The sequence below is a fragment of the Perognathus longimembris genome, chromosome 20 (genome assembly GCF_023159225.1).
Source record: "Perognathus longimembris pacificus isolate PPM17 chromosome 20, ASM2315922v1, whole genome shotgun sequence".
NCBI lineage: Eukaryota > Metazoa > Chordata > Mammalia > Rodentia > Heteromyidae > Perognathus > Perognathus longimembris.
In genome coordinates, this window is record NC_063180.1 from 42,445,311 (window position 1) to 42,468,225 (window position 22,915).

Sequence of the window (22,915 nt, forward strand, 5' to 3'; positions counted from 1 at the left end):
ATCTCTAGATACTTAACAGAATGTAAAACACTGTATAGTGTTTCTATTCTAATATTTAGTGAATAATGATCAGAAACAAATCTGCACATGTTTGGTGCAAATGCAATTTCCCCCCCAAATATTTGCAGTTCTTGGTTGAATCCACAGATATGGAACGATAGAAATGGAGAGCCAATGTGTGTATATGCACACTTGTGCATGGCCGTTTGTATGTAAGGTCTTCATCTAAGTGCCAGATTTTTAGATCAATTATGGAGAGCATTCATTAAAATATTGACTGGTATAGATGTGCTATTGTGCACCTAATTGTGTACTAAAAATTCAAAAGAGTCTAAAATGATTGGTATCTGGCTACTGGCCCAGAAGGAGGAAAGGCAGGGCCTGGCAGCCTTGGCAGTAGTTTTCTGTAAGACAAGTGGCCTCAGCTCTTTATTATTGGATCGATGCTTTGACAATAGCACTTGTTTTTCTGTAGTGCTGTTGTAAAAGGGGAAGCCAAGTTTTTGAAAAGTAGACAGTTGATACCTAAAAGAAACTTTAAAGAACAAGAGCTATCTGGAGGTATGCAGTATAACATTTAGGGATAGGAATTCCAAGGCATTTCAGTGTTTCTTTGCTTGGCAGTTTAGTTGTAGCAGAATTCTCATGACTGTTGCTGAGCAATTAAAGTTTGAGCCTAAAAAAGCGTAAATAACATCCATTTCCTCAACTCTTACTAGCAAAATTTAAAAACTAATCAGCCTCAGTATAAACGTATTTTAAAGTATATAGGTAAAAAGATTTTCATGCTAATAGCATAGTAGTAATTTGTGTCATACATCAAGGATCTTCTTGAGCTTGACGTGGATGTGATTGCTAAATAACTGGGTCTTGAGCAATATGAATCAGATATAGCATGCGACTTGGAGTGTTACAGCAGGGTATGTTGTTTGTAAAGCAGAGATGTGTGTTTATCTGCTTGTGGCTCTGTATTTGTCTGATTTGGTGTGTGTGGGGGGTTTAACTATTCCCAAAGATAACACTTACTTTAGCTCTGTTATTTTGAAGCATGTTGCCCTAAAGGTTGGTTGTCAGTTTCTGCTCTGCATAAGCATAGTGACTTTAATTCTGTTTGAAGGAGAACATTGACAAAGTGATCAGAGGAGAGTGGTCAGAATGAAGTGGTGTCTTCAAACAGACACCTTCAGAGTAACTGAAACATGTCAAATTGTTTGGCCCAGGAGAAAGAAGAGAGTGGGGGAATGGTAATGCTTTATGGATTGAGTACTTGGAGGAGCCCCCTCCCCTCCTTTCCTCTAGTCCTCCCCCTCTCCCCTTCTCTTTCCCTCTGTCTTCCTCCCTCCCCCTCTGGCAGTACTTGGGATTGAGTTTACTCTTGCTAGGCAAGTGCTCTACCACTTGAACTAAGCCTGCAGTCCCTTTTTTCATTGCTTATTTTTGAATCAGGGTCTTGTTTCAGCTCTGGGACCAACCTGCGCTGAGATTCCTCTTAATTTTGCTTCCTGTGTACCTAGGAATGGCAGGTGTATTCCACTGCGTCTAGCCATTGGTTGAGATGGAATCTTTTGAACATTTTTGCATGGGTTGTTCTTGAACCATGATCTGTCCATCTCTGCCTCCGAGGCTTGGGAACCATGTCTGGTTCTTAGACGAACTTCAGTGTGCATTCTGATTCAAGTCTGTGGTTCTGTGAGGAAACACATGAAGTACTAAACATGTCTTGCATTTCCACATGATGAAGGTTGGAGGGGATACTGGTCCCCTAGGAATGTCTCATTAACTTGAATGAAGATGGATATGGAGTCTTCTTGCCGCAGTAAATTACCCAGTGAGGTTTAATCAAACTATCCTTTTAAGGACTTTTCCAAATCCAACTTTTAAATTTCTTCATTAGTTAAAATTCCAATTGGCAACACTTTTTCTTGGATGCTATTGTCATTCTTAACAACTTATGGTTTTATATAATATAGATGTTAGCAGGGAAAACTGTACTTTCTTGACTATCAACCTCTGAAATTAGAATATGACACAATTTGGATGATTTTTTTTAAAGTTTATAGTTTCAGAGGAAACAAGGTTTTAGCATCTTTTTGAAATGCCAAAATTAATTACTTTTAGCCAGGCACTGGTGGCTCATGCCTTTAATCCTAGCTACTCAGGAGGCCGAGATATGAGGATCATGATTCAAAGCCAGCTTGGGCAGGAAAGTCAATCAGACTCTTATCTCCAATTCACCACCAGAAAACTGGAAGTGGCACTATGGCTCAAGTGGTAGAGCACTAGACTTAAGCTGAAGAGCTCAGAGACAGTGCCCAGGCACAGATTTTTAAAGCCCCACAACTGACAAAACATAAATCACTTTTAAATGTGATGGCCTAACTGTCATTAAATTCAAATGCTTACATGTTTGTCTTCATCATTTCTACAAAATAATGTTAATGCCAAAAACTGAAACCAAAGGTTATTAACTTCTCAGTGACTCAGTTGTTTGAGTCCAGAATGGAACAGTAAGCTCTTTTATTCACTGTCCTTGGACAAACCAGAGTTGTTTTGGCCTTTGTGACCTTCATACTTTTGCTTCTAAGAATAGTGGCTTTCATTGAACGTGTCTAAAGTCAAGCTTCAGAACTTCTCCCAGAAGCTGTCTTAGGTCATCTCAGGTTATCTGTCCAGAACAGGCCTTTTTCATCTTTTGCTAGGAGGTTGGGATTTTACAGTGTTGCACACTCTTGTGAATTGTTTAATTATTATTTTTATGTGTGAAGAGGGATTTTTCTCAATCAACAGGGTTACAAACCCCTGAGGACACCTTTGCTGGGGCTTGCAAGCCTTTTCATGAAACTAAAATGTCCAGGTTAGGGGATATAGGGCACCCCCTCCCCCCAAACAGAGGTACTATAGTTAATTTTTAGTTAGTATCAGAATACTTAGTAGCATTTAAAAAATGCCTGTGTAGAACTTCTATGGGTTTAATTTCTACCTTTACCTCCAGTGTATCTTTATTTTTCATCATTAAGAACAGTTACATGCCATTTTATTCTTAATACTGCTCTCCCCAAATTTAGACCTTGCTTTTGAGTGTTTCTCTCACAGTTTCTTCCTCATTATCCCTTAAAGGTGGCAAGTAACTTTAAAAAATTTATTGATTGATTAAACAAAAATTTTTAACAAGGTGTTATGCACAAAGGGTACAGTTACATAGTAGGGCAGTGTGTATATTTCTTGTGATATCTTATACCCTGTTTTTCTTTCCCTTCCCTAGGTCAGCTAGACATATATACAATACACAGTGTACCAAGAACATATACAGTAGCCACGTGGCCTACGCCAAAGAAAATTCGCCTAGGGCTTTAAATGTAATGTCGACAGTAGACAATATGTCAATAATAGTCATATATGAACACACATACATAGCTTTTGAGCCATTGTGATCCACTGAGAGGTCTATTTTTGACCTTTATATGTTGAGTAGTTGTTTGGTTTTAGTTACATAATGTAGGGTCACTGACCCAAACCTGTGGGATATACCATTTGACAAGAAGTTTTTGGTTTCGAAGACCTGGTCTCTACTGTCTCCCCCTCCCCCCCACTTTAACAGTCATATATCAAGGAGATCATGCCCCTTTGTTTTCTGTGTTCTAGGCTTGTCTTGCTCAACATTATTTGTTTGAGTTCTGACCATTTCCCTGCGAATACCAATATTTCACCATTTCTTTTTTTTTTTGTTGTTTGTTTTTTTGGCCAGTCCTGGGCCTTGGACTCAGGGCCCCAGCACCGTCCCTGGCTTCTTCCCGCTCAAGGCTAGCACTCTGCCACTTGAGCCACAGCGCCGCTTCTGGCCGTTTTCTGTATATGTGGTGCTGGGGAATTGAACCTAGGGCCTTGTGTATCCAAGGCAGGCATCCTTGCCACTAGGCTATATCCCCAGCCCCAATATTTCACCATTTCTAATCGCTATGTATTATTCCATTGTGTATAGGTAAAAGGTGACAAGTAACTTAAAAACGTGCTTATTTAAAATGAAATTTCTTATAGGAAATAAAGAAAAATAGGGAGATCAGTTCCAGTAAATGTATTTCACTGATCATGTACCTTAATGTCATATTAGTAAAAACATTGAATATATTTTAAAATATTTGAAAACTGTGTCTTTGAACCTGTCTAATTGAGCCATAAATGGAATTAGTTTACTTTGTCTATTCTCCGTATAAAATCCTCGTCATACACAGTGGGTGGTCGGCACTTAGTGTGTTAAAGTCGAGCCAGCATTGTCATCTTGTGCTTTGACGGCTTTCACTCAAGGTTAGGGGCACAAGCCAGTGTCAGTGATCTTTTTGTCTCCAGTGAAGCTAAGTACTGTAATAACAGGCTTTCACTGCTTCTGCTTCTGGGTTCTTTGCAGTATAAATGGCTATTCTCCAGTTATTAGTTCACTTAAGATTTGTACAAATCGGGAGGATTGAGGTTTGAGACCATTTCAGACAGAAAGTTAGCAAGACTCCATCTCAGCCAACAAGCTGGGTATGGTACGTGTGCCCATGATACCAGCTACACCAGATGTATGGGTAGAGGATTATGGAGGCCTCGGTAAGAGGAGGATTGTTGTCCAAGACTGGCTTCCAGGCAAAAATTTAATAATAATGGGCAGGGGGCGTGGTTCAGGTGGTAGAGTGCTTGCTTAGCAAGTGGGAAGCCCTCCTGAGTTTCTTCTTGGCTCTCCCTTGTGCCCCCTCCCATAGAGGGCCCCTCCTTCAGAGTAAACATTGCCTGCCTTTTGTTACTAGATTGTTTTACTTTATTCCAGCTTTCATATGAATAGACTTACATGATATGCCATAAAAGGATTTGGCTTCTTCACTCAGCAGTTATTTTGGAATTCTTCTCTGTTGTTGTATTGCTAATCCAAGAGACAGGCTCTTAACATGTAGGCCAGGCCAACCTTGTACTGTCAGAGTTGACTGCCTCAGCCTGCTGAGTGCTGGGATTACAGGCGTGTACTACCATGCCTAGCAGTTCATTCCCTTTTTATTTGCTGAGTAGTAATGCTCCACTTAAGGATATACCAAATTTTGTTTATTACCCATCTGTTGATAAACATTGGGATTATTTACAAATAAAGTTGTTATGAATACATATCTGGCTGTATACATACATTTTCATTTCTCTTAAATGCTTAGCATTAGAATGTCTGGCTCACATGGTAAATGTGTCTTGTAACTTTTGAGGGATATAATACTTGCTGTAGATGGCCAAATTTCCTAATACACAGAGAGAGCTTACAAATTAATGAAAGTAAAATGAAAAAAAGAAAAAAGAAACCTGCTGCTCAAATCAAAAGAAATGCAAACATTACCTTTAGTTTAAGAAAGGATTCATAAAAAAAAACGTAACATATTGTTTAATACTTAGACTTCTAGATCTCGGTGCTTGGGTTTGCATTTTCTCACAAACAAAGTATTATTAAATATCAAGTCATGTAAGTGCTTTGTGCTTCAATTTTCTCACCAGTAAAACTGGTATAATAATAAAACCTGCTGTAAAGGATATTAGAAGAATTAGATGAGCTTAAAATGGGAAGTTCTGATGACATTATTGGACACACAGTAAGTACTCTATGAATATTATTATCATCATCAAAAAGCATGTTGAAGCAAGAGCATTTTTCAGTTGGCAGATTGACAAAGACTGAAGTTGAGTAAGGCTTGGTAATGGCAGGCCTGTGTAGCATCCATTGCCCTCTGGACTGTAGGCAGGAATATACATTTGTGCAATTTCTCTAGAGGACAAGTTGACTTCATATGTTAAAATGATAGACTTAAAGGGAGAAAGCAGTTGAGACAAGAGGTGTTTTGGAAGCCCAGTGAAGAAAGTTTCACAGTGGAGGGAGTATAGTGTGCTGTCAAATGTCGAGTGTTCAAATAAGAGGAAGACTGGTCATTGGCTATTGTAGTTAGCAATGCGATGTTAGTTATTACTAGAGTAGGTTTGATGGTGTGCTAGAGCAAAAGCTGTACTTGGATTCAGAGGAAAGAAAAGAGCAAAATGAGGTAAGTAGAAAGCATCATTCTTCAGAGAAATTTTGCTGGAGGGTGGAAAATAAGGTAGTACCTTGTAGAAGATGTTCAGGAAGCTGAGCCACAGGGTAGAGGGTTCACCTACCTAGGTTACATAGCAAGACCTTGTCTCAAAAATCTAAAATTAACAAGTAAATTTTTAAAAATTAGTGTATTGTAGATACATTAGGTTGAGAGGTTTTTGGGATTAGAATATTAGAGGAGGCAAACTTGCAGTTAGAGTGCTTAAAAACAGTATTTTAGAAGGGGTTACATGTATTAAAATTCAGAATATTCCTGGTTTGGTCATGGGCATGAAAGTTAAGGCTAGGATTACTGGAAGAGAACATATCGAGGAACTGATGAAGATTGGGAGAGGGTCTTCTGTATGGATACTGAGGTTTCCAAGTGTTAGGATCGTGACTATTATTGGAGGTGGTGTTTTGAGCAAGCAATAAAGTGGAAAGTTTGATAGATCACAACCACAAGGAGGGGTAGTGAGTGGCTGCAGTCTGATGATGACCGATTCTAGGCTGGATGTTTGTAAGAAAGCGAGGAAAATGGTTTGGAGCAGGCAAGGAAAAACAAGGGATACCACTCTACCTGCAGACCACGCAGTGTGAGGATGGAGAGAGAGAACACCTAAATCAGGAGGCTGCTTTTGGGGACAGGGATGCAAGGGAGTCATGCTGAATATAGAGGCTGAAAAGGCTGTAGTTTATGTGGAGAACAGCAAACAATGGTACAATCTGGAATTCAGGGTTTTCCCTCCCCATCTGAAGTCTTTGAAGCCTTAGCCCTTCTATTGTCACTTCAAGTTTATAAGTATTTCCTGTATTTTATCATGCAGACATTTTCCTAAAAAATGAGTGTCATCCCTACGGCCAAGCCTAGCTTACTACTTCCCAGGGCTGATGCTGAAACATTAATAATGATTTTTTGTTACTTTCTCAGTTCAGCCATACCACTGGGCATGTAAAAATTATCATTGTAAAAAAATATAAGCATAGGGTCATTCCATTTCTGAAGTTTGTTCTATAATTTGTTTCACCAGTTTATATTTAAATTATTTAGTAAACAATTAACTGTTATTGTTATTATTATTATTATTATTATTATTATTTTTACCCTGAGAGCCAATCTAAGGATCACAGTGCAAAGCCAACTGCAGCAGGAATGTCCCTGAGAGTCTTATTTTTTTTTTAACTAGTCCTGGGGCTTGAACTCGGGGCCTGAGCACTGTGCCTGGCTTCTTTTTGCTCAAGACTAGCACTCTGCCACTGGAGCCACAGCGCCACTTCTGGCTGTTTCTGTATATGTGGTGCTGAGGAATCGAACCCAGGGCTTAATGCATGCAAGGCGAGCACTCTACCACTAAGCCACACTCCCAGCCTCGATGAGACTCTCAACTCCAGTTAACCATTAAAAAGCTGGCAGTGGAGCTGTGGCTCAAGTGGTAAAGTGCTGTCCTTTTTTTTTGGGCCAGTCCTAGGCCGTGAACTCAGGGACTGAGCACTGTCCCTGGCTTCTTTTTTGCTCAAGGCTAGCACTCTGCCACTTGAGCCACAGCGCCACTTCTGGCCATTTTCTGTATATGTGGTGCTGAGGAATCGAACCCAGGGCCTCATGTATACGAGGCAAGCACTCTTGCCACTAGGCCATATTCCCCAGCCCCTAAAGTGCTGTCCTTGAAGCAGAGCTCAGAGACAGTGCCTGGGCTCTGATTTCAAGCCCAGGACTGGAGTACACGGATATGTGTGCATACACACACAGGCACACACTATGCCCCTTTTGCATCTACTTGAAGATGTTTAAAAAAAATTTTGAACATCTAAGAGGCATCTTGCTGCATAGGGTCTCTATTTAGTCTATCAGCTGGATGTGTTATCTATTTCAGTTTAGACTGCTTCAGCTTTATATATTAGAAAGCTTAATTCAAACAGCCTTACACAAAAAGGAAATTTATCCTCCTAACATACTAGAAGTAGAGAGGAAAAGTTGGCATCCAAATTAGTCATTCAAGACTTAATGAAGAGGCAGAGATCTCCCCTTTGCTCCACTCTGCTGGGCGGGTGCTGGCTTCATAACAAGGTATATTATATTCTCTCTGTTGATAGGGAACCCGAAGGAACTGGATGTTCTATACAAATGAAGAAGTTCAATTTCCTCCTATCTGGGTAGACAAACAACCCTAAACTACCAGTAAATCCCCTGTCTCCTTGACAGTACTTCTCACTTTTGAATTTCAGGCAATGAATTGAATAGGTACTTTAAAAATTATTTTATTAAAAAGTATAATTTATATAATCAACATCTTGACAACTGAAAACAGGCAACTCTTCTACAAGTTGTTGGTGGAGTTCTGAAATGGATACCAGAGATAACAATCTGTACCTACCACTGTGTCTGCCTTGGTTGTATCCCAGTGTTCTAAAGTTCTCAATTCATTATTTTCCTCTTAGTGTTTTCATGAGTTAAAATACACTTATTCATTCTTTATTGGATTTTCATGACCACAGCTTTCGATTATGTAAAGTAACCTAACACTAAACATCCCTTTCTGGAAAAGAAAAAAAAAAAGAGTAAAAGATTGGAGATAGAAGGCAAATTTGAATTTGTAACTTCTTGTAACCAATAATTCTCAACCTCTTTCACCTTCAGATAATTGACTTAGCTACCATTTAGATAGAGCTTTAGTGATTTGATTTCTGTCTCCTTTTCTCCCTGTCAAAAGATGCCTGAAGCATAGTGGTAAAATAAAATGCCAGCCGGGTTATGATTAAGGCTCCAATTAATCCTAGCTTCTCTGCTTCCCAGTCATGTGTGAGCCATAGACAAATCTCTCAGTCCTTCTGCCTTTTTCTCTGTATGCTGGAGAGAACTGCCTGCCTCTTACCACCTTGTCTTCATTGCAATTAGGTAAGCTGATGTGAACAAAATTGGAAAGTACAGAATGGCACACAATTTTAAATTGCCTTATTACACTAAGGGACAGACAGTTGAAAGGAGGAAGTCGAAATAACCTGGGAAGTGTTGATTCCAAAAACTAAATAATCGAGCCTAGATTCTGAGTATCTATGGTATCTTAGTGAAAGATAGGATGTGAATTACTGTTTTTTATATCGGATGCATAATAAACAAAAACAGTTATATGAGATAACTGAATTGAATGTTTAGCTCTAATTAGTGTATTCAAATAGCTACTTCTTAAATATTCCTCAGATATTTTGACTTCAATTTTGTGCTATTTTCTTTTTTTGTTGTTGGTTTAGAGTTTTTAGTTATACAAAGGGGTTCCAATTCACATAACAGTTTATGAGTGCAATGCGTCTGTCCTTTTCTCTTTCTTCTCTCTCTCCCTTCCACCCTTTTCTCTCCTCTCTCTCCCTCCCTGTCCCTCTCCCTCCCTCCCCCTCTTCCCCCCCTTCCTGAGCTTGCTCAAGGCTGGCACTCTACCATTTGAGCCACAGCTCTACATTGAGCTTTTTTTGGTGTATGATTAAAGAGTCTGTTCATACACTTTCCTGCCTGAGTTGGTTTTTAACGAGTTCCTCAAATCTCAGCCTCTTGAGTAGCTAGGATTATAGGTGTGAACCACCGGCTTCTGACCTACCTTCTGGCTGATGACGAACTGCCTTTTTTTTTCTTTTTTCTTTTTTGTTGGTCATGGGGTTAGAGCTCTGGGCCTCAGGGCTGTCCCTGAGCTCTTCAGCTCAAGGCTAACACTCTACCACTTGAGCCACAGTGCCACTTCTGGTTTTCTGGCTGATTGGAGGTAAGAGTCTCATGGACTTTCCTGCCTGGGCTGGCTTTGAACTGTGATCCTCAGATCTCAGCCTCCTCAGTAGCTCGGTAGGGTTAGTCACGAAATAGTAGAACAGTTTGGACACTGATCAGGTTAGGAGAAGGTCTTCTGCCATCCATGTTGTGGCATGCTCTGCTGTTACTTTAACTAGATAAAATTCTAATTAGTGTTAGATCATTTATGAGGTTTTTAATATTTTAGAGCAAATGTATAAATATACAGAGGCAAAGAAGTGGTACCAGGTTCTAAGACAAAGGCTTGTTTTTGAAAATAAGTTCATCATAATTTGACACAGTTTTAAGCTACTTCAAAGATAAGTTATTGAGTAAAGAGCTAAGAGTTCAGTTATGGCATCCTAGAGTAAGTATGTATTTAACTTTACCGGAGACTGTCAACTGTCTTTGAACATGGATGTTCCATTTTTCATTCTCATTAGCAATGAGAATTCCTGGTGTTTGGCTACTGCAAGAGTTTTGTTTTCTTGTGTTTTAAAATTTTTTAGCCTTCCTAATCGGTATTTTTGCTCACATTTAAAGTGATTGTTTTCTTACAGTTGAGCTTTGAGTGTTCCAGCAGCATTTCTGAAAGAAAGACTGTTCATTCCTTGTATTGCCTTACGCCCTGAACAAAGTCCAGTTGTGAATCTGTGGCCACACTGATCTGACCAATACCACATTGTGTTGATAAAGTAGCCTACCCCATAAAATTAGCTAATGCAGTCCCTCCCACTTGACTTTCTAAACAGTTTTGGCCACTGTAGTTCTTTTGCCCTTCTACGTTGGTTTTAGATACACCTTACATATAACTCAAAAACAATTCTGCAGTTTTGATTGGAGTTGTATTATACCTGCAGACCAGTTTGGGGAGAACTAACATCGTTTACCATGTTTCCCAGTCTGTGAACACAGACTGTCCCCCCACATATATAGGTTTTCTTTGACTTAAAATTTTATCAAAGTTTTGTATTTTATAGCATATAAATCCTATATATGTTTTATTAGATTTATATCTAAATATATATATGTATGTATATATATATATACACATATATATATATATATTTTTTTTTTTTTTGGCCAGTCCTGAGACTTGGACTCAGGGCCTGAGCACTGTCCCTGGCTTCTTTTTGCTCAAGGCTAGAACTCTGCCACTTGAGTCACAGCGCCACTTCTGGCCATTTTTCTGTATATGTGGTGCTGGGGAATTGAACCCAGGGCCTCATATACAAGGCAAGCACTCTTACCACTAGTCCATATCCCCAACTCCTAAATATATTTTAAGGAGATAATGTGAATTGTTTGATTTGAAATTTGGGAGATTGTAAATTCTACTGTATAGAAGAAATATGATTTGTATTGGTATTATATTTCTTGACCTTAATAAACTCACTAGTTGCAGGAGGTTTTTTTAATATAAATTTTTTTGTATAATCTTGTCATTTCAAGTAGCAGTAGCCAGTTTTCTTTCTTGCCAATGAATATCATTTTCTTACCAATCTTTTTTATCAGTGTGTACTTTCATGTCTTTTCTTACCAATGCGTATTTTTTTTCCTGAAAGTTTTTATGTACAAAGACATTTATTTGGTAGTTATGGAACTATGCAGCTCCTATCATGAATGCATATTGGTAGTTTGTGATTTCAGGAAATTAGTCCATTTAATCTAGTTTGTTGAGTTTACATGTATAGACTTGTTCACCACATATCTTTAAAATGTGTGTGTTGGGGGGGGGTCTGTGACAAAATCTCATGCCAATATTTAGAATTTGTGGCTGCTTCCATTTTGTTTGTTGGTCTTTTGTTTCATGGATTTTTCTGTAATTTTACTCTTTTAGTTTGTTTTCTATTTATTATTTCCTTCTACTTGCTTTGTGTTAAAATGGCCCTTTTTTCTCTATTTTCTTATGGTGGAAGCATAAGTTGTTAAATTCTATATACCTTTTTATTTTTGAGAGATGTGGTCTTACTATGTAGTCAGTGTGGCCTTGAACTCCCAGTTCTCCTACTTCAACCTTTAGCTACTATGTACACCTGGATGGCTCTTCCTACAGGGTTGATGCTTCAGTTTCCCTTCTGGCATCATTTCCCACCTGCTGAAAGAGCTTCCTTCAGCATTTCTTTCAAAGCAGTTCAGCCCTCAACACATTGTCTTGATTATCCTTTACCTAAGAGTGTCTTTATTTCACTTTTATCTGAACCGTGTTTTTGCTGGTATAGAAACCTGGTTTGACAGGTTTTTTAATTTTAACATTAAAAAATTGTTTACCTATTTTAATTATCTTTAGCTGCACAAAGAGGTTTTAGTTTAGTTCAGCATGTCAGTACAATGAATCTCAGTTTATGAGTACAATGGCATCTCTTTCAGCGTTCTTTACCTTTTTTTTTTTTTTTTTTTTTTGCCAGTTGGGCTTGGACTCAGGGTCTGAGCACTGTCCCTGGCTTCTTCTTTTTGCTCAAGGCTAGCACTCTGCCACTTGAGCCACAGCGCCACTCCTGGCCGTTTTCTATATATGTGGTGCTGGGGAATCAAACCCAGGCCTTCATGTATACGAGGTGAGCACTCTACCACTAGGCCATATTCCCAGCCCTTCTACCATTTTTTTTTCTTTAACATTTAAAAAATGATCTACTTCCTTCTGGCTGCCATGATTTCTGAAGATGATAAATCCATAGTCATTTGGATATTTTCCCCTAAAAGTGATGTTAAAATTTTCTGGATATTTTCAAGACATTTTTCTTTGTCTTTTGCATAATGTTTAATTACAATGTATCTGGGAAAGGAATTCTTTGTAATTATCCACTTCCTGTGTGTTGCTAAGCTTTTCAGAATATATATACAAGTTTATGTCTTTCAATAAGTGTGGAGAATATTTTCTTAAAGTACTTATACTCAATGCTTTTTGTCTTGCTGGCATTGAGTGGGAAAAGTTTAATTATTATTAAATAGTTGAACAAAGGAGTTATAATCCCGTAAGTCAAGCTACAAGAGCAATGCTTCTTGGTTAAAAACTCTTTTCCTCCCAGGCTGGATAATTTCTATACATTTGTGGTAAATTCACTGAGTTTTCCTTCTTTGTACTATTGTTGTTTGTTTGTTTGTTTTTGCCAGTCCTGGGCCTTGGACTCATGGCCTGAGCACTGTCCCTGACTTCTTTTTGCTCAAGGCTAGCACTCTGCCACTTGAGCCACAGCACCACTTCTGGCCGTTTTCTATATGTGTGGTGCTGAGGAATCGAACCCAGGGCTTCATGTATATGAGGCAAGCACTCTTGCCACTAGGCCATATTCCCAGCCCCCTTTGTACTATTGTTGAACTCATTTAATGGGCATATCTCTGTTTCTTCTCCAAGTTTCCTGTCTTTCCATTTGTGTCAATACTATTTGCTATTACTTGTTGAAGCCTTCTGTAATAATAATGTCTTGTGTTTAATGTCTTCAGCAGGTAGGATTCTTAGTATCAGAGCTTTTCTTACTATTGGCATTTTCCCCATGTAAATTGATTTTTTTCCCAGCCCTTTTTTTTTTTTGCGAGTCCTGGGCTTGAACTCAGGGCCTGAGCACTGTCCCTGGCTTCTTTTTGCTCAAGGCTAGCACTCTGCCACTTGAGCCACAGGGCCACGTCTGGCCATTTTCTATATATGTGGTGCTGGGGAATTGAACCCAGGGCTTCACGTATACGAGGTAAGCACTCTTGCCACTGGGCCATATTCCCAGCCCTTTCCCAGCTTTTTATACACATAGTAATTCTGGACATGTGACAGACTTTTCGGGTTCTGCTTAATCTAATTCAGGATGCTGATGATTTGTTTTAGTAGTGACCTGGTGAGGTTCACCCTAGCTCCTGTGGGTTGTGTTTGAATATCAGTTCTGTTTGAAAGTTTTTGCTTTGCTAGTTGGTTCTGTACCACCCATTCATTGCCAGTCTGGAACTTGGGAGGTGGTCTGTTCCACAGCTCCATTCTATAGTCTGTATGCTTCTGTTGAGACAGATCCATACTAGGTTCAGCACTGAAGGTGAAGCTAGTTTTAAGTAGTTGTCCTCCTGACATGTGATTCCTAGTGATGTCTGACTCTTTAGAGCTCTACTTTTTCCATTATCTGACCAGATAGATGGTACATTTTTATTTATCATTCGGTAAGGTGCATCCTCTGCTGCTATGCCCATTTGCCCATTTCCAGGGCCAGGCAGCAGGAGAACAAAGCGAGCAAATGGATTTACCACGTACTCTGGGACCAAAGAAGACAGTTCTTCTACCTCTGAGTTTTAGACTCCTGATGGTTTTCATTGCCAAAGCCAGATGTGGCTGATGGAATGGAGAGAGAAGACGAGCAATGAAGACTTCACACTTTCAGGAGGTCCCTTTTCCCCTTCTCTCATAACAGCTAGGACATGAAGCTTTCACCTAGGCTCTGTGATGTCCCTCCCTACTGGATGGTACAGAAGGAAGCAGAGTAAGGGCCCTTCAGTGCTTCGTGTACTTCAGATTCTGGCCCCCTTATGGTTTGTCTGCTGTGGGTTACTTGGAAAGACAGATTGGACTGGTTACCCCATTTTATCTGTAACTGCATCCTGACTTAAAGCTTTTTAATTTTGTTTTGTTTTTTTGCCAGTCCTGGGGCTTGAACTCGGGGCCTGAGCACTGTCCCTGGCTTCTTTTTGCTCAAGGCTAGCACTCTACCACTTGAGCCACAGCGCCACTTCTGTTTTTTTCTATATATATATATGTGGTGCTGAGGAATCAAACCCAGGGCTTCATGTATACGAGGCAAGCACTCTATCACTAGGCCATATTCCCAGCCCTTAAAGCTTTTTAATTTTGTTTCCCTAGGAAACTGACAAGAAACTGAAGCTTGATTCAAATATACTCTGAATTGAAGCTGGAAATGTACTAGAATTTAGATTCTTTCATTTGATTAAGGTAAGATTATGCAGTAAAATGTAACATACCCTTACTGTACATTTTCAAACTTAGATTTTAGTGTATGCTTTCTTAACATTTCAGGGGAAGAACAGCAATGTTTAGGAGATCAAAGTAGAATCTGAGGGGAGGGGGGCTCATATTTATAGAATTCTTTCAAATGTATGCAGGGAACAGTTAAACTGTGATAACAGAAAGACGGCAAAACCAGAATTATCCAAGGTATTTCAGGAGTAGGGAAATTCACACATGGTTTCTCCCCTCGCAGAGTTTATTTTCTGGTACAATAGCAGAGGCATACAAGAAAATCATCCTTGGGCTGGGAATATGGCCTAGTGGCAAGAGTGCTTGCCTCATATACAGGAAGCCCTGGGTTCAATTCCCCAGCACCACATATATAGAAAATGGCCAGAAGTGGCGCTGTGACTCAAGTGGCAGAGTGCTAGCCTTGAGCAAAAAGAAGCCAAGGACAGTGCTCAAGCCCTGAGTTCAAGACCAGGACTGGAAAAAAAACAAAAACAAGAAATTGTATGTATAGAAAATGTGTTTCTATATCTTAAGAAATAATATTTTGGACACAATTTCATATCTTCCTCAGCTACCTTATTAAGCAAACAAAATGTCTGTGTTGGTTGCAGTTTGTATACAACTCACATTTTTTTTCCTCAAATTTTTATTATCAACCTGATGTACAACTCACATTTTATAGCCAGCAGAAACTGTCTGTGCTTTTCTCGGTATGTAGAAAGGTCTGAAGCAGAAGGCAAGTGGGAGGCTGGTAGTGATGGAGGTAATTCAGTTTAGTAACCTTCCTATTTGTTTAGAAAAATGTACATCTGGGAAATCTTAGCTTAAGTTGTACTTAATTCACATTTATAGCTGATAAGATTTACGTGCCTGACCAATATATCATTATCTGGAAAGGCAGATCATTTTTTTTCTTGACTACTACTCTTATCAACTTTTATGAGGTAGTAAAAGTTACAGAGGCTAGAGAAAGGTTTTCTCTTCAGAGAAACACTTCTTTCAAAGCAAACAGTTTGATGAACGTTGACAGCTATAGACAGTCATTTAGCGCCACAGTGTCCACCTCGAGGACATTCCCATCACTCATGAAAGTCCCTCATGCTCCTTTAGAGTCACTCCCAGCCATGGCCAGTTAATTTTACCCCAGTTTGTTTGCTTTTCCAGAATGCCACATAAAAGAACGCAGTAGGCAGTCGTTGTGTCTGGCTACTTAGCAAACTCTTCCCCCCATGTGGTTGCAGGTATTAGGCTATTACTGAGTTCATTTCACTGGCGATGGACCAGTTTATTTATCTAATACCAGTTGTTGGACTTTTGGGTTCTTTCTCATTTAGGGTTTATGCATGAATGTCTGTGGTTTGAGAATTTCTGGGCTCATATAACATTCTCTTGAATAACTGCCTCATAGATTCATTGGTGTTAGATAATCTGAAATGTGCCATCGAAGCCTCTGAGCTTTCTGCTAAAATTTGAGGATGAAGAATTTATTGAATGTTTTCAAATTTCGGAGGGGCGCACATGTGACTTTTGGGTCATACTCTTTGTGTGTGTTTCCTGGGGCTTAAGCTGAGGGCCTGGCCACTGTCCCTGAGATTTTTTTTCTCCCAAGGTTAACACCCTACCACTTGATCCACAGCTCTGCTTCTGGCTTTTTGGTGGTAATTGGAGGTTAGAGTCTCATGGACTTGCCCTCCCAGGCTGGCTTTGAACTGTGTTCCTCAGATCTCAGCCCCCTGGAGCTGGGTTACAGGTGGGATCCCCCAGCAGCTGCCATGGGACACACTTTTTAAAAACTGACCATGCTCTAGTAGTAGATAAATGGTAGGAAAATGAAGTTTGGTGAAAATATAGTAGACAGGCAAACACTGGGCTAAGTATTTATTAGACTGTAGGTCTGGAATTTGTTTTCGATTTCCGTGTGTATTTTTTATAGACTTGGGACAAATTAGTAAGCTCCCTAAGAGAAAAATGAAACTCATACTTTTCCACATTCCTATGGTAAGTACTCGATTTCATTTAGTCCTCTGGACACTTCTGAGGTGCCAGCGAGGTAGGTAGGACTAGCCCCAGTTTACTGTGGAGGAAACAACTCAGTGTGAACTAACTAATTTAGTGTGAACTAAATAACTCAATGTGAATTAACTCAGTGTGGACTAACTCAATATGAACTAACTCACTGTGAACTAAGTCAGTGTGGACTAACTCAATGTGAACTAACTCAGTGTGAGCTAGGTCAGAGAGGATGAGCAGCACCTGATGATTTGGTTGACTTGATGTCAGTTTCCCTGTATGGAAATATGCACTTGGTATAGTTTCTTGATTTGGACAGGTTCCGCTATTCCGTTGTCTATTTCTTGGTTATTAAGAGACATTTACAATGTTAACATTTGTAAAATTGCATGGTTTCCTAAGTTGTAAAAGATGATAAAGGTCAGCAGGTTGGGGCTGCTGTTTGCAGCAAAAAAGGCCTTAGTGTGAAGACTTGTTTCGAGGTGGCACTGGTGACGGGCAGCATCACCTTAGGTGGTCCGAGGTCATTTCCTCTGCCTCTCTACTTCCGGTCCACCTCCTGTTCCTGCCATGATGTGCCTGTCTCATCAAAGTCCCAAACCGATGGGGCCGCCCTTGAGAAACCTCCAGAACTGTGGGCTAAAATAAGTTTGAAACCACAATCTTTTCTGTGAAAATGGCTACCCCAATAATTACATTTAAAATCAGTTTGGGCCCTGATTTCTTGTATATGTCTTTTGACTTTGAAAGTTGATATAAGCAAGCTTATACTTACAAGCCACCTTTTACTTTTGTTTAATTGCTATCTTGTGGGAGATATTTCATGGACTATCTCCTATTCATAGAACTTCCAAGGTAGTTCTAACCATTTGTACTGCAAGGCTTCCTAGGCATGAAAAGTAACCCATGCAAAACAAATGCATCATTAGGTTCTTTTGCTTGGCTTTCCTAATGAATGGAGAAATACCACACAGCTGTTGAAGCTAGCACTCCTTTCTGAACTGATTTATTTACATAGCATATGCTTAGTTTGACACATTGCTTTAGAAACAAGCAGAGAGCTTTTTTCCTTAAGTACTCTACAATACTTCAAAGAACGATTTAGCTACACTGTAATTGTTAAGCTTTTCTGAATACAAAGCAACTCTTTGCTCTTTAAGAAACATTTCTGTCTCAGTTCTTTATATTATTGCTGCTGGAGGAAATTAAGCTGAATACATTTAGAAGTTCTTTTCAGAAGCGGATTTTAGTTTCAGAAGCTGATGCAAATGCCACTGGTTTGTCTACACAAACCACCGGCAAGTCATTCTACTGGTACCTAGTTGCTGAGGTGACACAGAATGACCTGGAACCAGGTAATGCGATGTTTCCTGATAGCTGATGCAAAGGGCTTACTTAACACTAAAGCCAATAAAGGTAAGTTTAATACTGCTGTGTGTTTCCCAACTTTCCATTAGTGGTTTATAAAAATGACACAGTTTCTTCTCCACTGATAAGAATAAGAACATCTTGGGGCTAGATGTCAGTAGGAAACATGTCTGGCACTTGGCACATAGTAAAAGTACTATGAAATTATTTCCCTTTTTCTGTGACCCCTCCCCCTTAAGAAAAACAAAACAAAACACAGCCTCCTTCGTTCAAATGATTGTGTGTGTGTTTGTGTGTTTGTGTACGTGCCAGCCGGTACTAGGGCTTGAGCTCAGGGCCTGGGCACTGTCCCTTAGCTTTTGCTGGCCACTTGAGCCATACCTCCACTTGTGACTTTTGCTGGTTAATTAGAGATAAGACTCTTATGGACTTTTCTGCTCTAGCTGGCTTCAAATCGCAGCCTCCTGAGTTGCTAGGAATATAGATGTGATCAACTGGTACCCAGCTCAAATGAAATTTTTAAAAACTTAAATGTTCTGTGAAGGTGTGATGATAGACAAGGGAAGCCCGTGAGCTCGCACAGACCACTGATCATCCCTGGGGCACCGCTGCTGGGGTTTAGCATACACTTTGCATTGTGGGAAGACTGAACTGCATTGCTGGTGACTCAGTTCACTCCATGGACGGGAGAGAAGTGACCTGTTATGCACACTGGCTAGATACAGACCTCTAATGTTTCATTAAGATCCCTGCCTCCTATAGTGGCTATGGACAAGAGGAACTGGGAAAGACTAAAAGCTCTTAGGTCCCCATTCAGCATTTCCAAGGTCTGCTAGAGCTCTGCTCCCCCTGGAGGAACCCTTTTGTCATTGTCCACCCAAATACTGCTACCCAAATACTGCCTACCCAAATACTGCTCTCCCTTCCATCCTTCCCATGAGAGCATCAAACTAAAAACCCAGGCCATCCTCAGGTAGCTCTGTGTTGGCTTGAGTCATTCTGTCTTCAATGTGAATGAATAACCAAAGATCACCAGGCATGTGAGGAAAAGTAATGACAAGAGGAAACTAAATAGCCAGAAGAATACCAGTGGAAAATGCAGAAGTTTCCAGAGGGAAGTGTATTTTGAAAAGAACTCATATACCGAGATCCAAGAAGAACCACAGCTACTAACCAAGGACAGAGGACACAAGTTTTAAATTGAAAGGGCTCATGGGTGAGCAGTGAACCCCAACATTCCTATATACAGTGACAAATCAAACCTCAGTAACCCAATCCCCTGCCAAACTACTAATTGTAAGAGCAGAATGACAGTGCTTTAAGTCCCAGAGCTTACCTTCTCTTAGCATTAAAAGAATGAATTATACATTTGCCATTGACTTTCTTAGGAAACAGAAATTCATTTAATTTTTCACTGAACATTTTCATTGTGTGCGTTGGGGGGGGGGGTGTTCTTTTTAATCTCATTCCTGCCAAAAAGTTTTTTGTGGGGAAAATGAGAAGGGGTTAAAAACAATAAGCAGTTGATGGAGTCACTCCATGCATAAGCTACAGAGTGGCTGTGGCCAGTGTTAACTAGACCGTTCCTCTTACTCTCTGTAAGCTGAAGCATCCCATACATTGCACACAATTTCTCCTGTGTTGTGCTCAATAGTAGCAAATTCTCCGATCAGCACTGGAATGACATCATCAGCTTAAATTTAAAGCTATGTGAGAATCAACTTTGGAGGTGAAGTAGTAGGGCAAGGATAGAAGCAGAGACCAGATTGGCTATTACTGTAGTATTTCAGACAAAAAGTGGCCTGGTGGTACAGGTGGTGTTGGTGGGAAAAGATCACATGTGGGGGGCAGCGTGAAGGAGGTCACGTGCTGGCACACCCAAGTAGGAGGTCACATGCTGAGTATACCGTGAAGGCATTCTGACTGACTGGATATGGGATGTGTGAAAGAGAATGAGAGTTTTAGTGTGAGCTGTAGGAAGGAGGAACAGGTGGATTGGGAGATACATTTTAGTTGTTGCATTTCAGAAATCTATTTGATCTCTAAGAAAATATATCAATTTTGCTAGGCACTAGTGGTTTATGCCTGTAATCCTAGCTACTCAGGAAGCTGAAATATGAGGATCACAGCTCAAAGCCAGCCTAGGCACAAAAGTCCATGAGACTTATCTTCAATTAACCAGCAAAAATCCAGAAGGGGAACTATGGCTTAAGTGGTAGAGCACTAACCCAGAGCCAAAAAGCTCAGGGACAGTACGTAGGCCCTGAGTTCAAGCCCCAGGATTAGCACTCTGTGTCCCCCAAAGATACTCATCACTTAGATTGACAGTTATGCCTATGTATCTGCAAAGAGAAAGGTCTGATATGGAAATAGAATTTGGAGGTAGTTGGCATGTAAATTTTATTTAAAGACACAAGATCCAAGTGCAGTCACTTAGGGAAGAATAGGCAAAGAAATCTGAGGTTTGGGACCCTAAGACACTGCAGACCTCAAGAATCAGGAGATAAGAAGGAGGTCTCTACAGAGTAAGGAAGGAAGAGAAGGCAGCATAGTACTGAAGGAGGATCAAGAGAGAATGCCCTGGAGATGGAACGGTGGTGTCAGGAGGCAAGGTCATGCCCACTTCATGTTCTGAGCCACCAGATGGGATGAGCAGTGTAGGTTCACCGTAGGCTTGAGCAGCCCGGGAGGTGATGCATTGCAGGAAAGGGTCCAGTATGTTTTGTTCAGACAGCAACTAAGCAGTTAGGACAGAAATGCGTAAATCGTTGAGTCTTAAGTTATTTAAAAACAGAACTGTAAGGGCTTTTTGGCTTAGGGAGCCTTGCAGAACATCGCCAAGATTCAGTAAGAGAATTTGGGCATCTCCACTTGAGAGGATGATGCAGATGAAGGGCGGAAGGAATCCTTTTACCTTTTTTTTTTTTTTTTCCCATACTGAAAAATTTGAGTCAGATTTCTCGCCTTTGATAAAATTGCCCTAATGTGGTGTTTGGATATTTCAAAACTGAAGAGAACTTTACCCAATGTCAGAAGTGTCAACGACACGCCTGTGCATGAATCTTTCTTCTTGCCCCCATAGGTATGGTGTGAATATGCGTTGCTTGGCAGCTCGGGTCAACTACAAGACGTTGATTATCATCTGTGCACTCTTCACGTTGGTCACAGTACTTCTGTGGAACAGGTGTTCCAGTGACTATGCAACTTCATTTCCACGGCACTCGAGTAATGGCTTCAGGGTGGATGGACTAGAAAGGAGAGCCGTGGAGTCTGAAAGCGACCAGCGTGTGAACCGCGGGGGCCGACAGCAGTCGGAGGAGGCGCTCCTGCAGGAGCAGCAGAAAGCGCCCCCTGTGGCCGGGGGCTTCCATGGCAGTGTGGGCAGCAAGGTGTTAGGGCTCAAATATGAAGAAATTGACTGTCTCATCAATGATGAGCACACGATTAAAGGGAGACGAGAGGGGAATGAAGTCTTTCTTCCATTCACTTGGGTGGAGAAGTACTTTGACGTTTATGGAAAGATGGTTCAGCACGATGGCTATGACCGATTTGAATTCTCTCACAGCTATTCCAAAGTCTATACGCAGAGAGCCCCCTACCACCCGGACGGCGTGTTCATGTCCTTTGAAGGCTACAACGTGGAAGTCCGAGACAGAGTCAAGTGTATCAGTGGAGTTGAAGGTGGGTATCTGCCTGGTTATTGAGTATACAGCTATGGGTTGAAGCCCTTCCACTGCTCTGTCTTGGCAAAAAGGAACCAGTTAGGTCTAAGCTTAGAGGAGATTTCTAGCTATGTGATTTTAAGGGCTGCAAGAAGAGTACACCTGAACTCGCAGCATTCTTCCATTAACCTCTTTCACAGTCTCGCTGGTTTTAGGTCAAGGCAGAGTACCTACAGAAATTTTGCTTTCATATATGCAGTTCTGGGGCCAAGAATCTGGCTCAGTTGATAAACATTTGCCAGCACTTGCTCAGCATAATCAAGGCCCTGGGTTTACTCCCTAGTATGTGAGAGAAAACAAAATTTATGTATATTTATATAAATAGGTTTTATTCAATGAGAGGATTGGGAGAAAGAATGCAACCACTAGACCAGCCTCCTACCCCCACCCCCACCCCCATACTGTCTGTTACCGGGTTAGACAGATGCCATCACTGGAAGGAAGGTTCAAGTCCCAAGGACAGTTCCTAGGCCCCATTCCCTGTTTTCTGAATGTACTCAATTGCCTCTTATGCACACACACTGCCTTTCGTTGCCTTTAAAATCGTGGGCCCCTGGAGTGCCTGATGGGAATAATTGGTCTGTTATGGACTTTGCTTTTCCAATGTAGCAGTGACTAGGAAGACAGATGGAATTTTACTCTGAAGTGCATCATTTACATGAGAAGGAACGTAATGTGACTTGAGATTGCTTGGCTTAAGTTTTATTGTATTCCAACTTCATTATATTGTAGAGTGCGTTTAATATCTTATCTTAATACTAATTTTAATATAAACTCGATTTTAATATTATATCTAAAAGAATATATATGGAGAGCTGAAGGTGTAGCTCAAGTGGGTATCTGCATGGCAAGTGCAAGGCCCTGAGTTCCAACCTCAGTACCACCAAAACAAGACAAGTATGGAAACAACTTTTCACGTTAATGTACGTTTGTGCTCTCCTGGGGACTCAGGCCTGGGCTCATTCTGGGAAGTCAGTGATGTTGAGACATCAGACTGGAGTTGGAGTCTGCAT

At 40.5% G+C, this 22,915-nt stretch overlaps 1 protein-coding gene across 1 annotated transcript in view; it reads left to right on the forward strand.

The window, feature by feature from the left end:
• The window catches only part of Glce (glucuronic acid epimerase), a 42,412-nt gene that overhangs the window by 7,384 nt on the left and 12,113 nt on the right, over positions 1-22,915 (forward strand). The window contains exons 2-3 of the mRNA XM_048330140.1: positions 14,686-14,775; positions 21,263-21,861. Coding sequence (XP_048186097.1) covers positions 21,276-21,861 — 586 coding nt within the window. The 5' untranslated portion in view covers positions 14,686-14,775; positions 21,263-21,275. The remainder of the gene's footprint in view (positions 1-14,685; positions 14,776-21,262; positions 21,862-22,915) is intronic.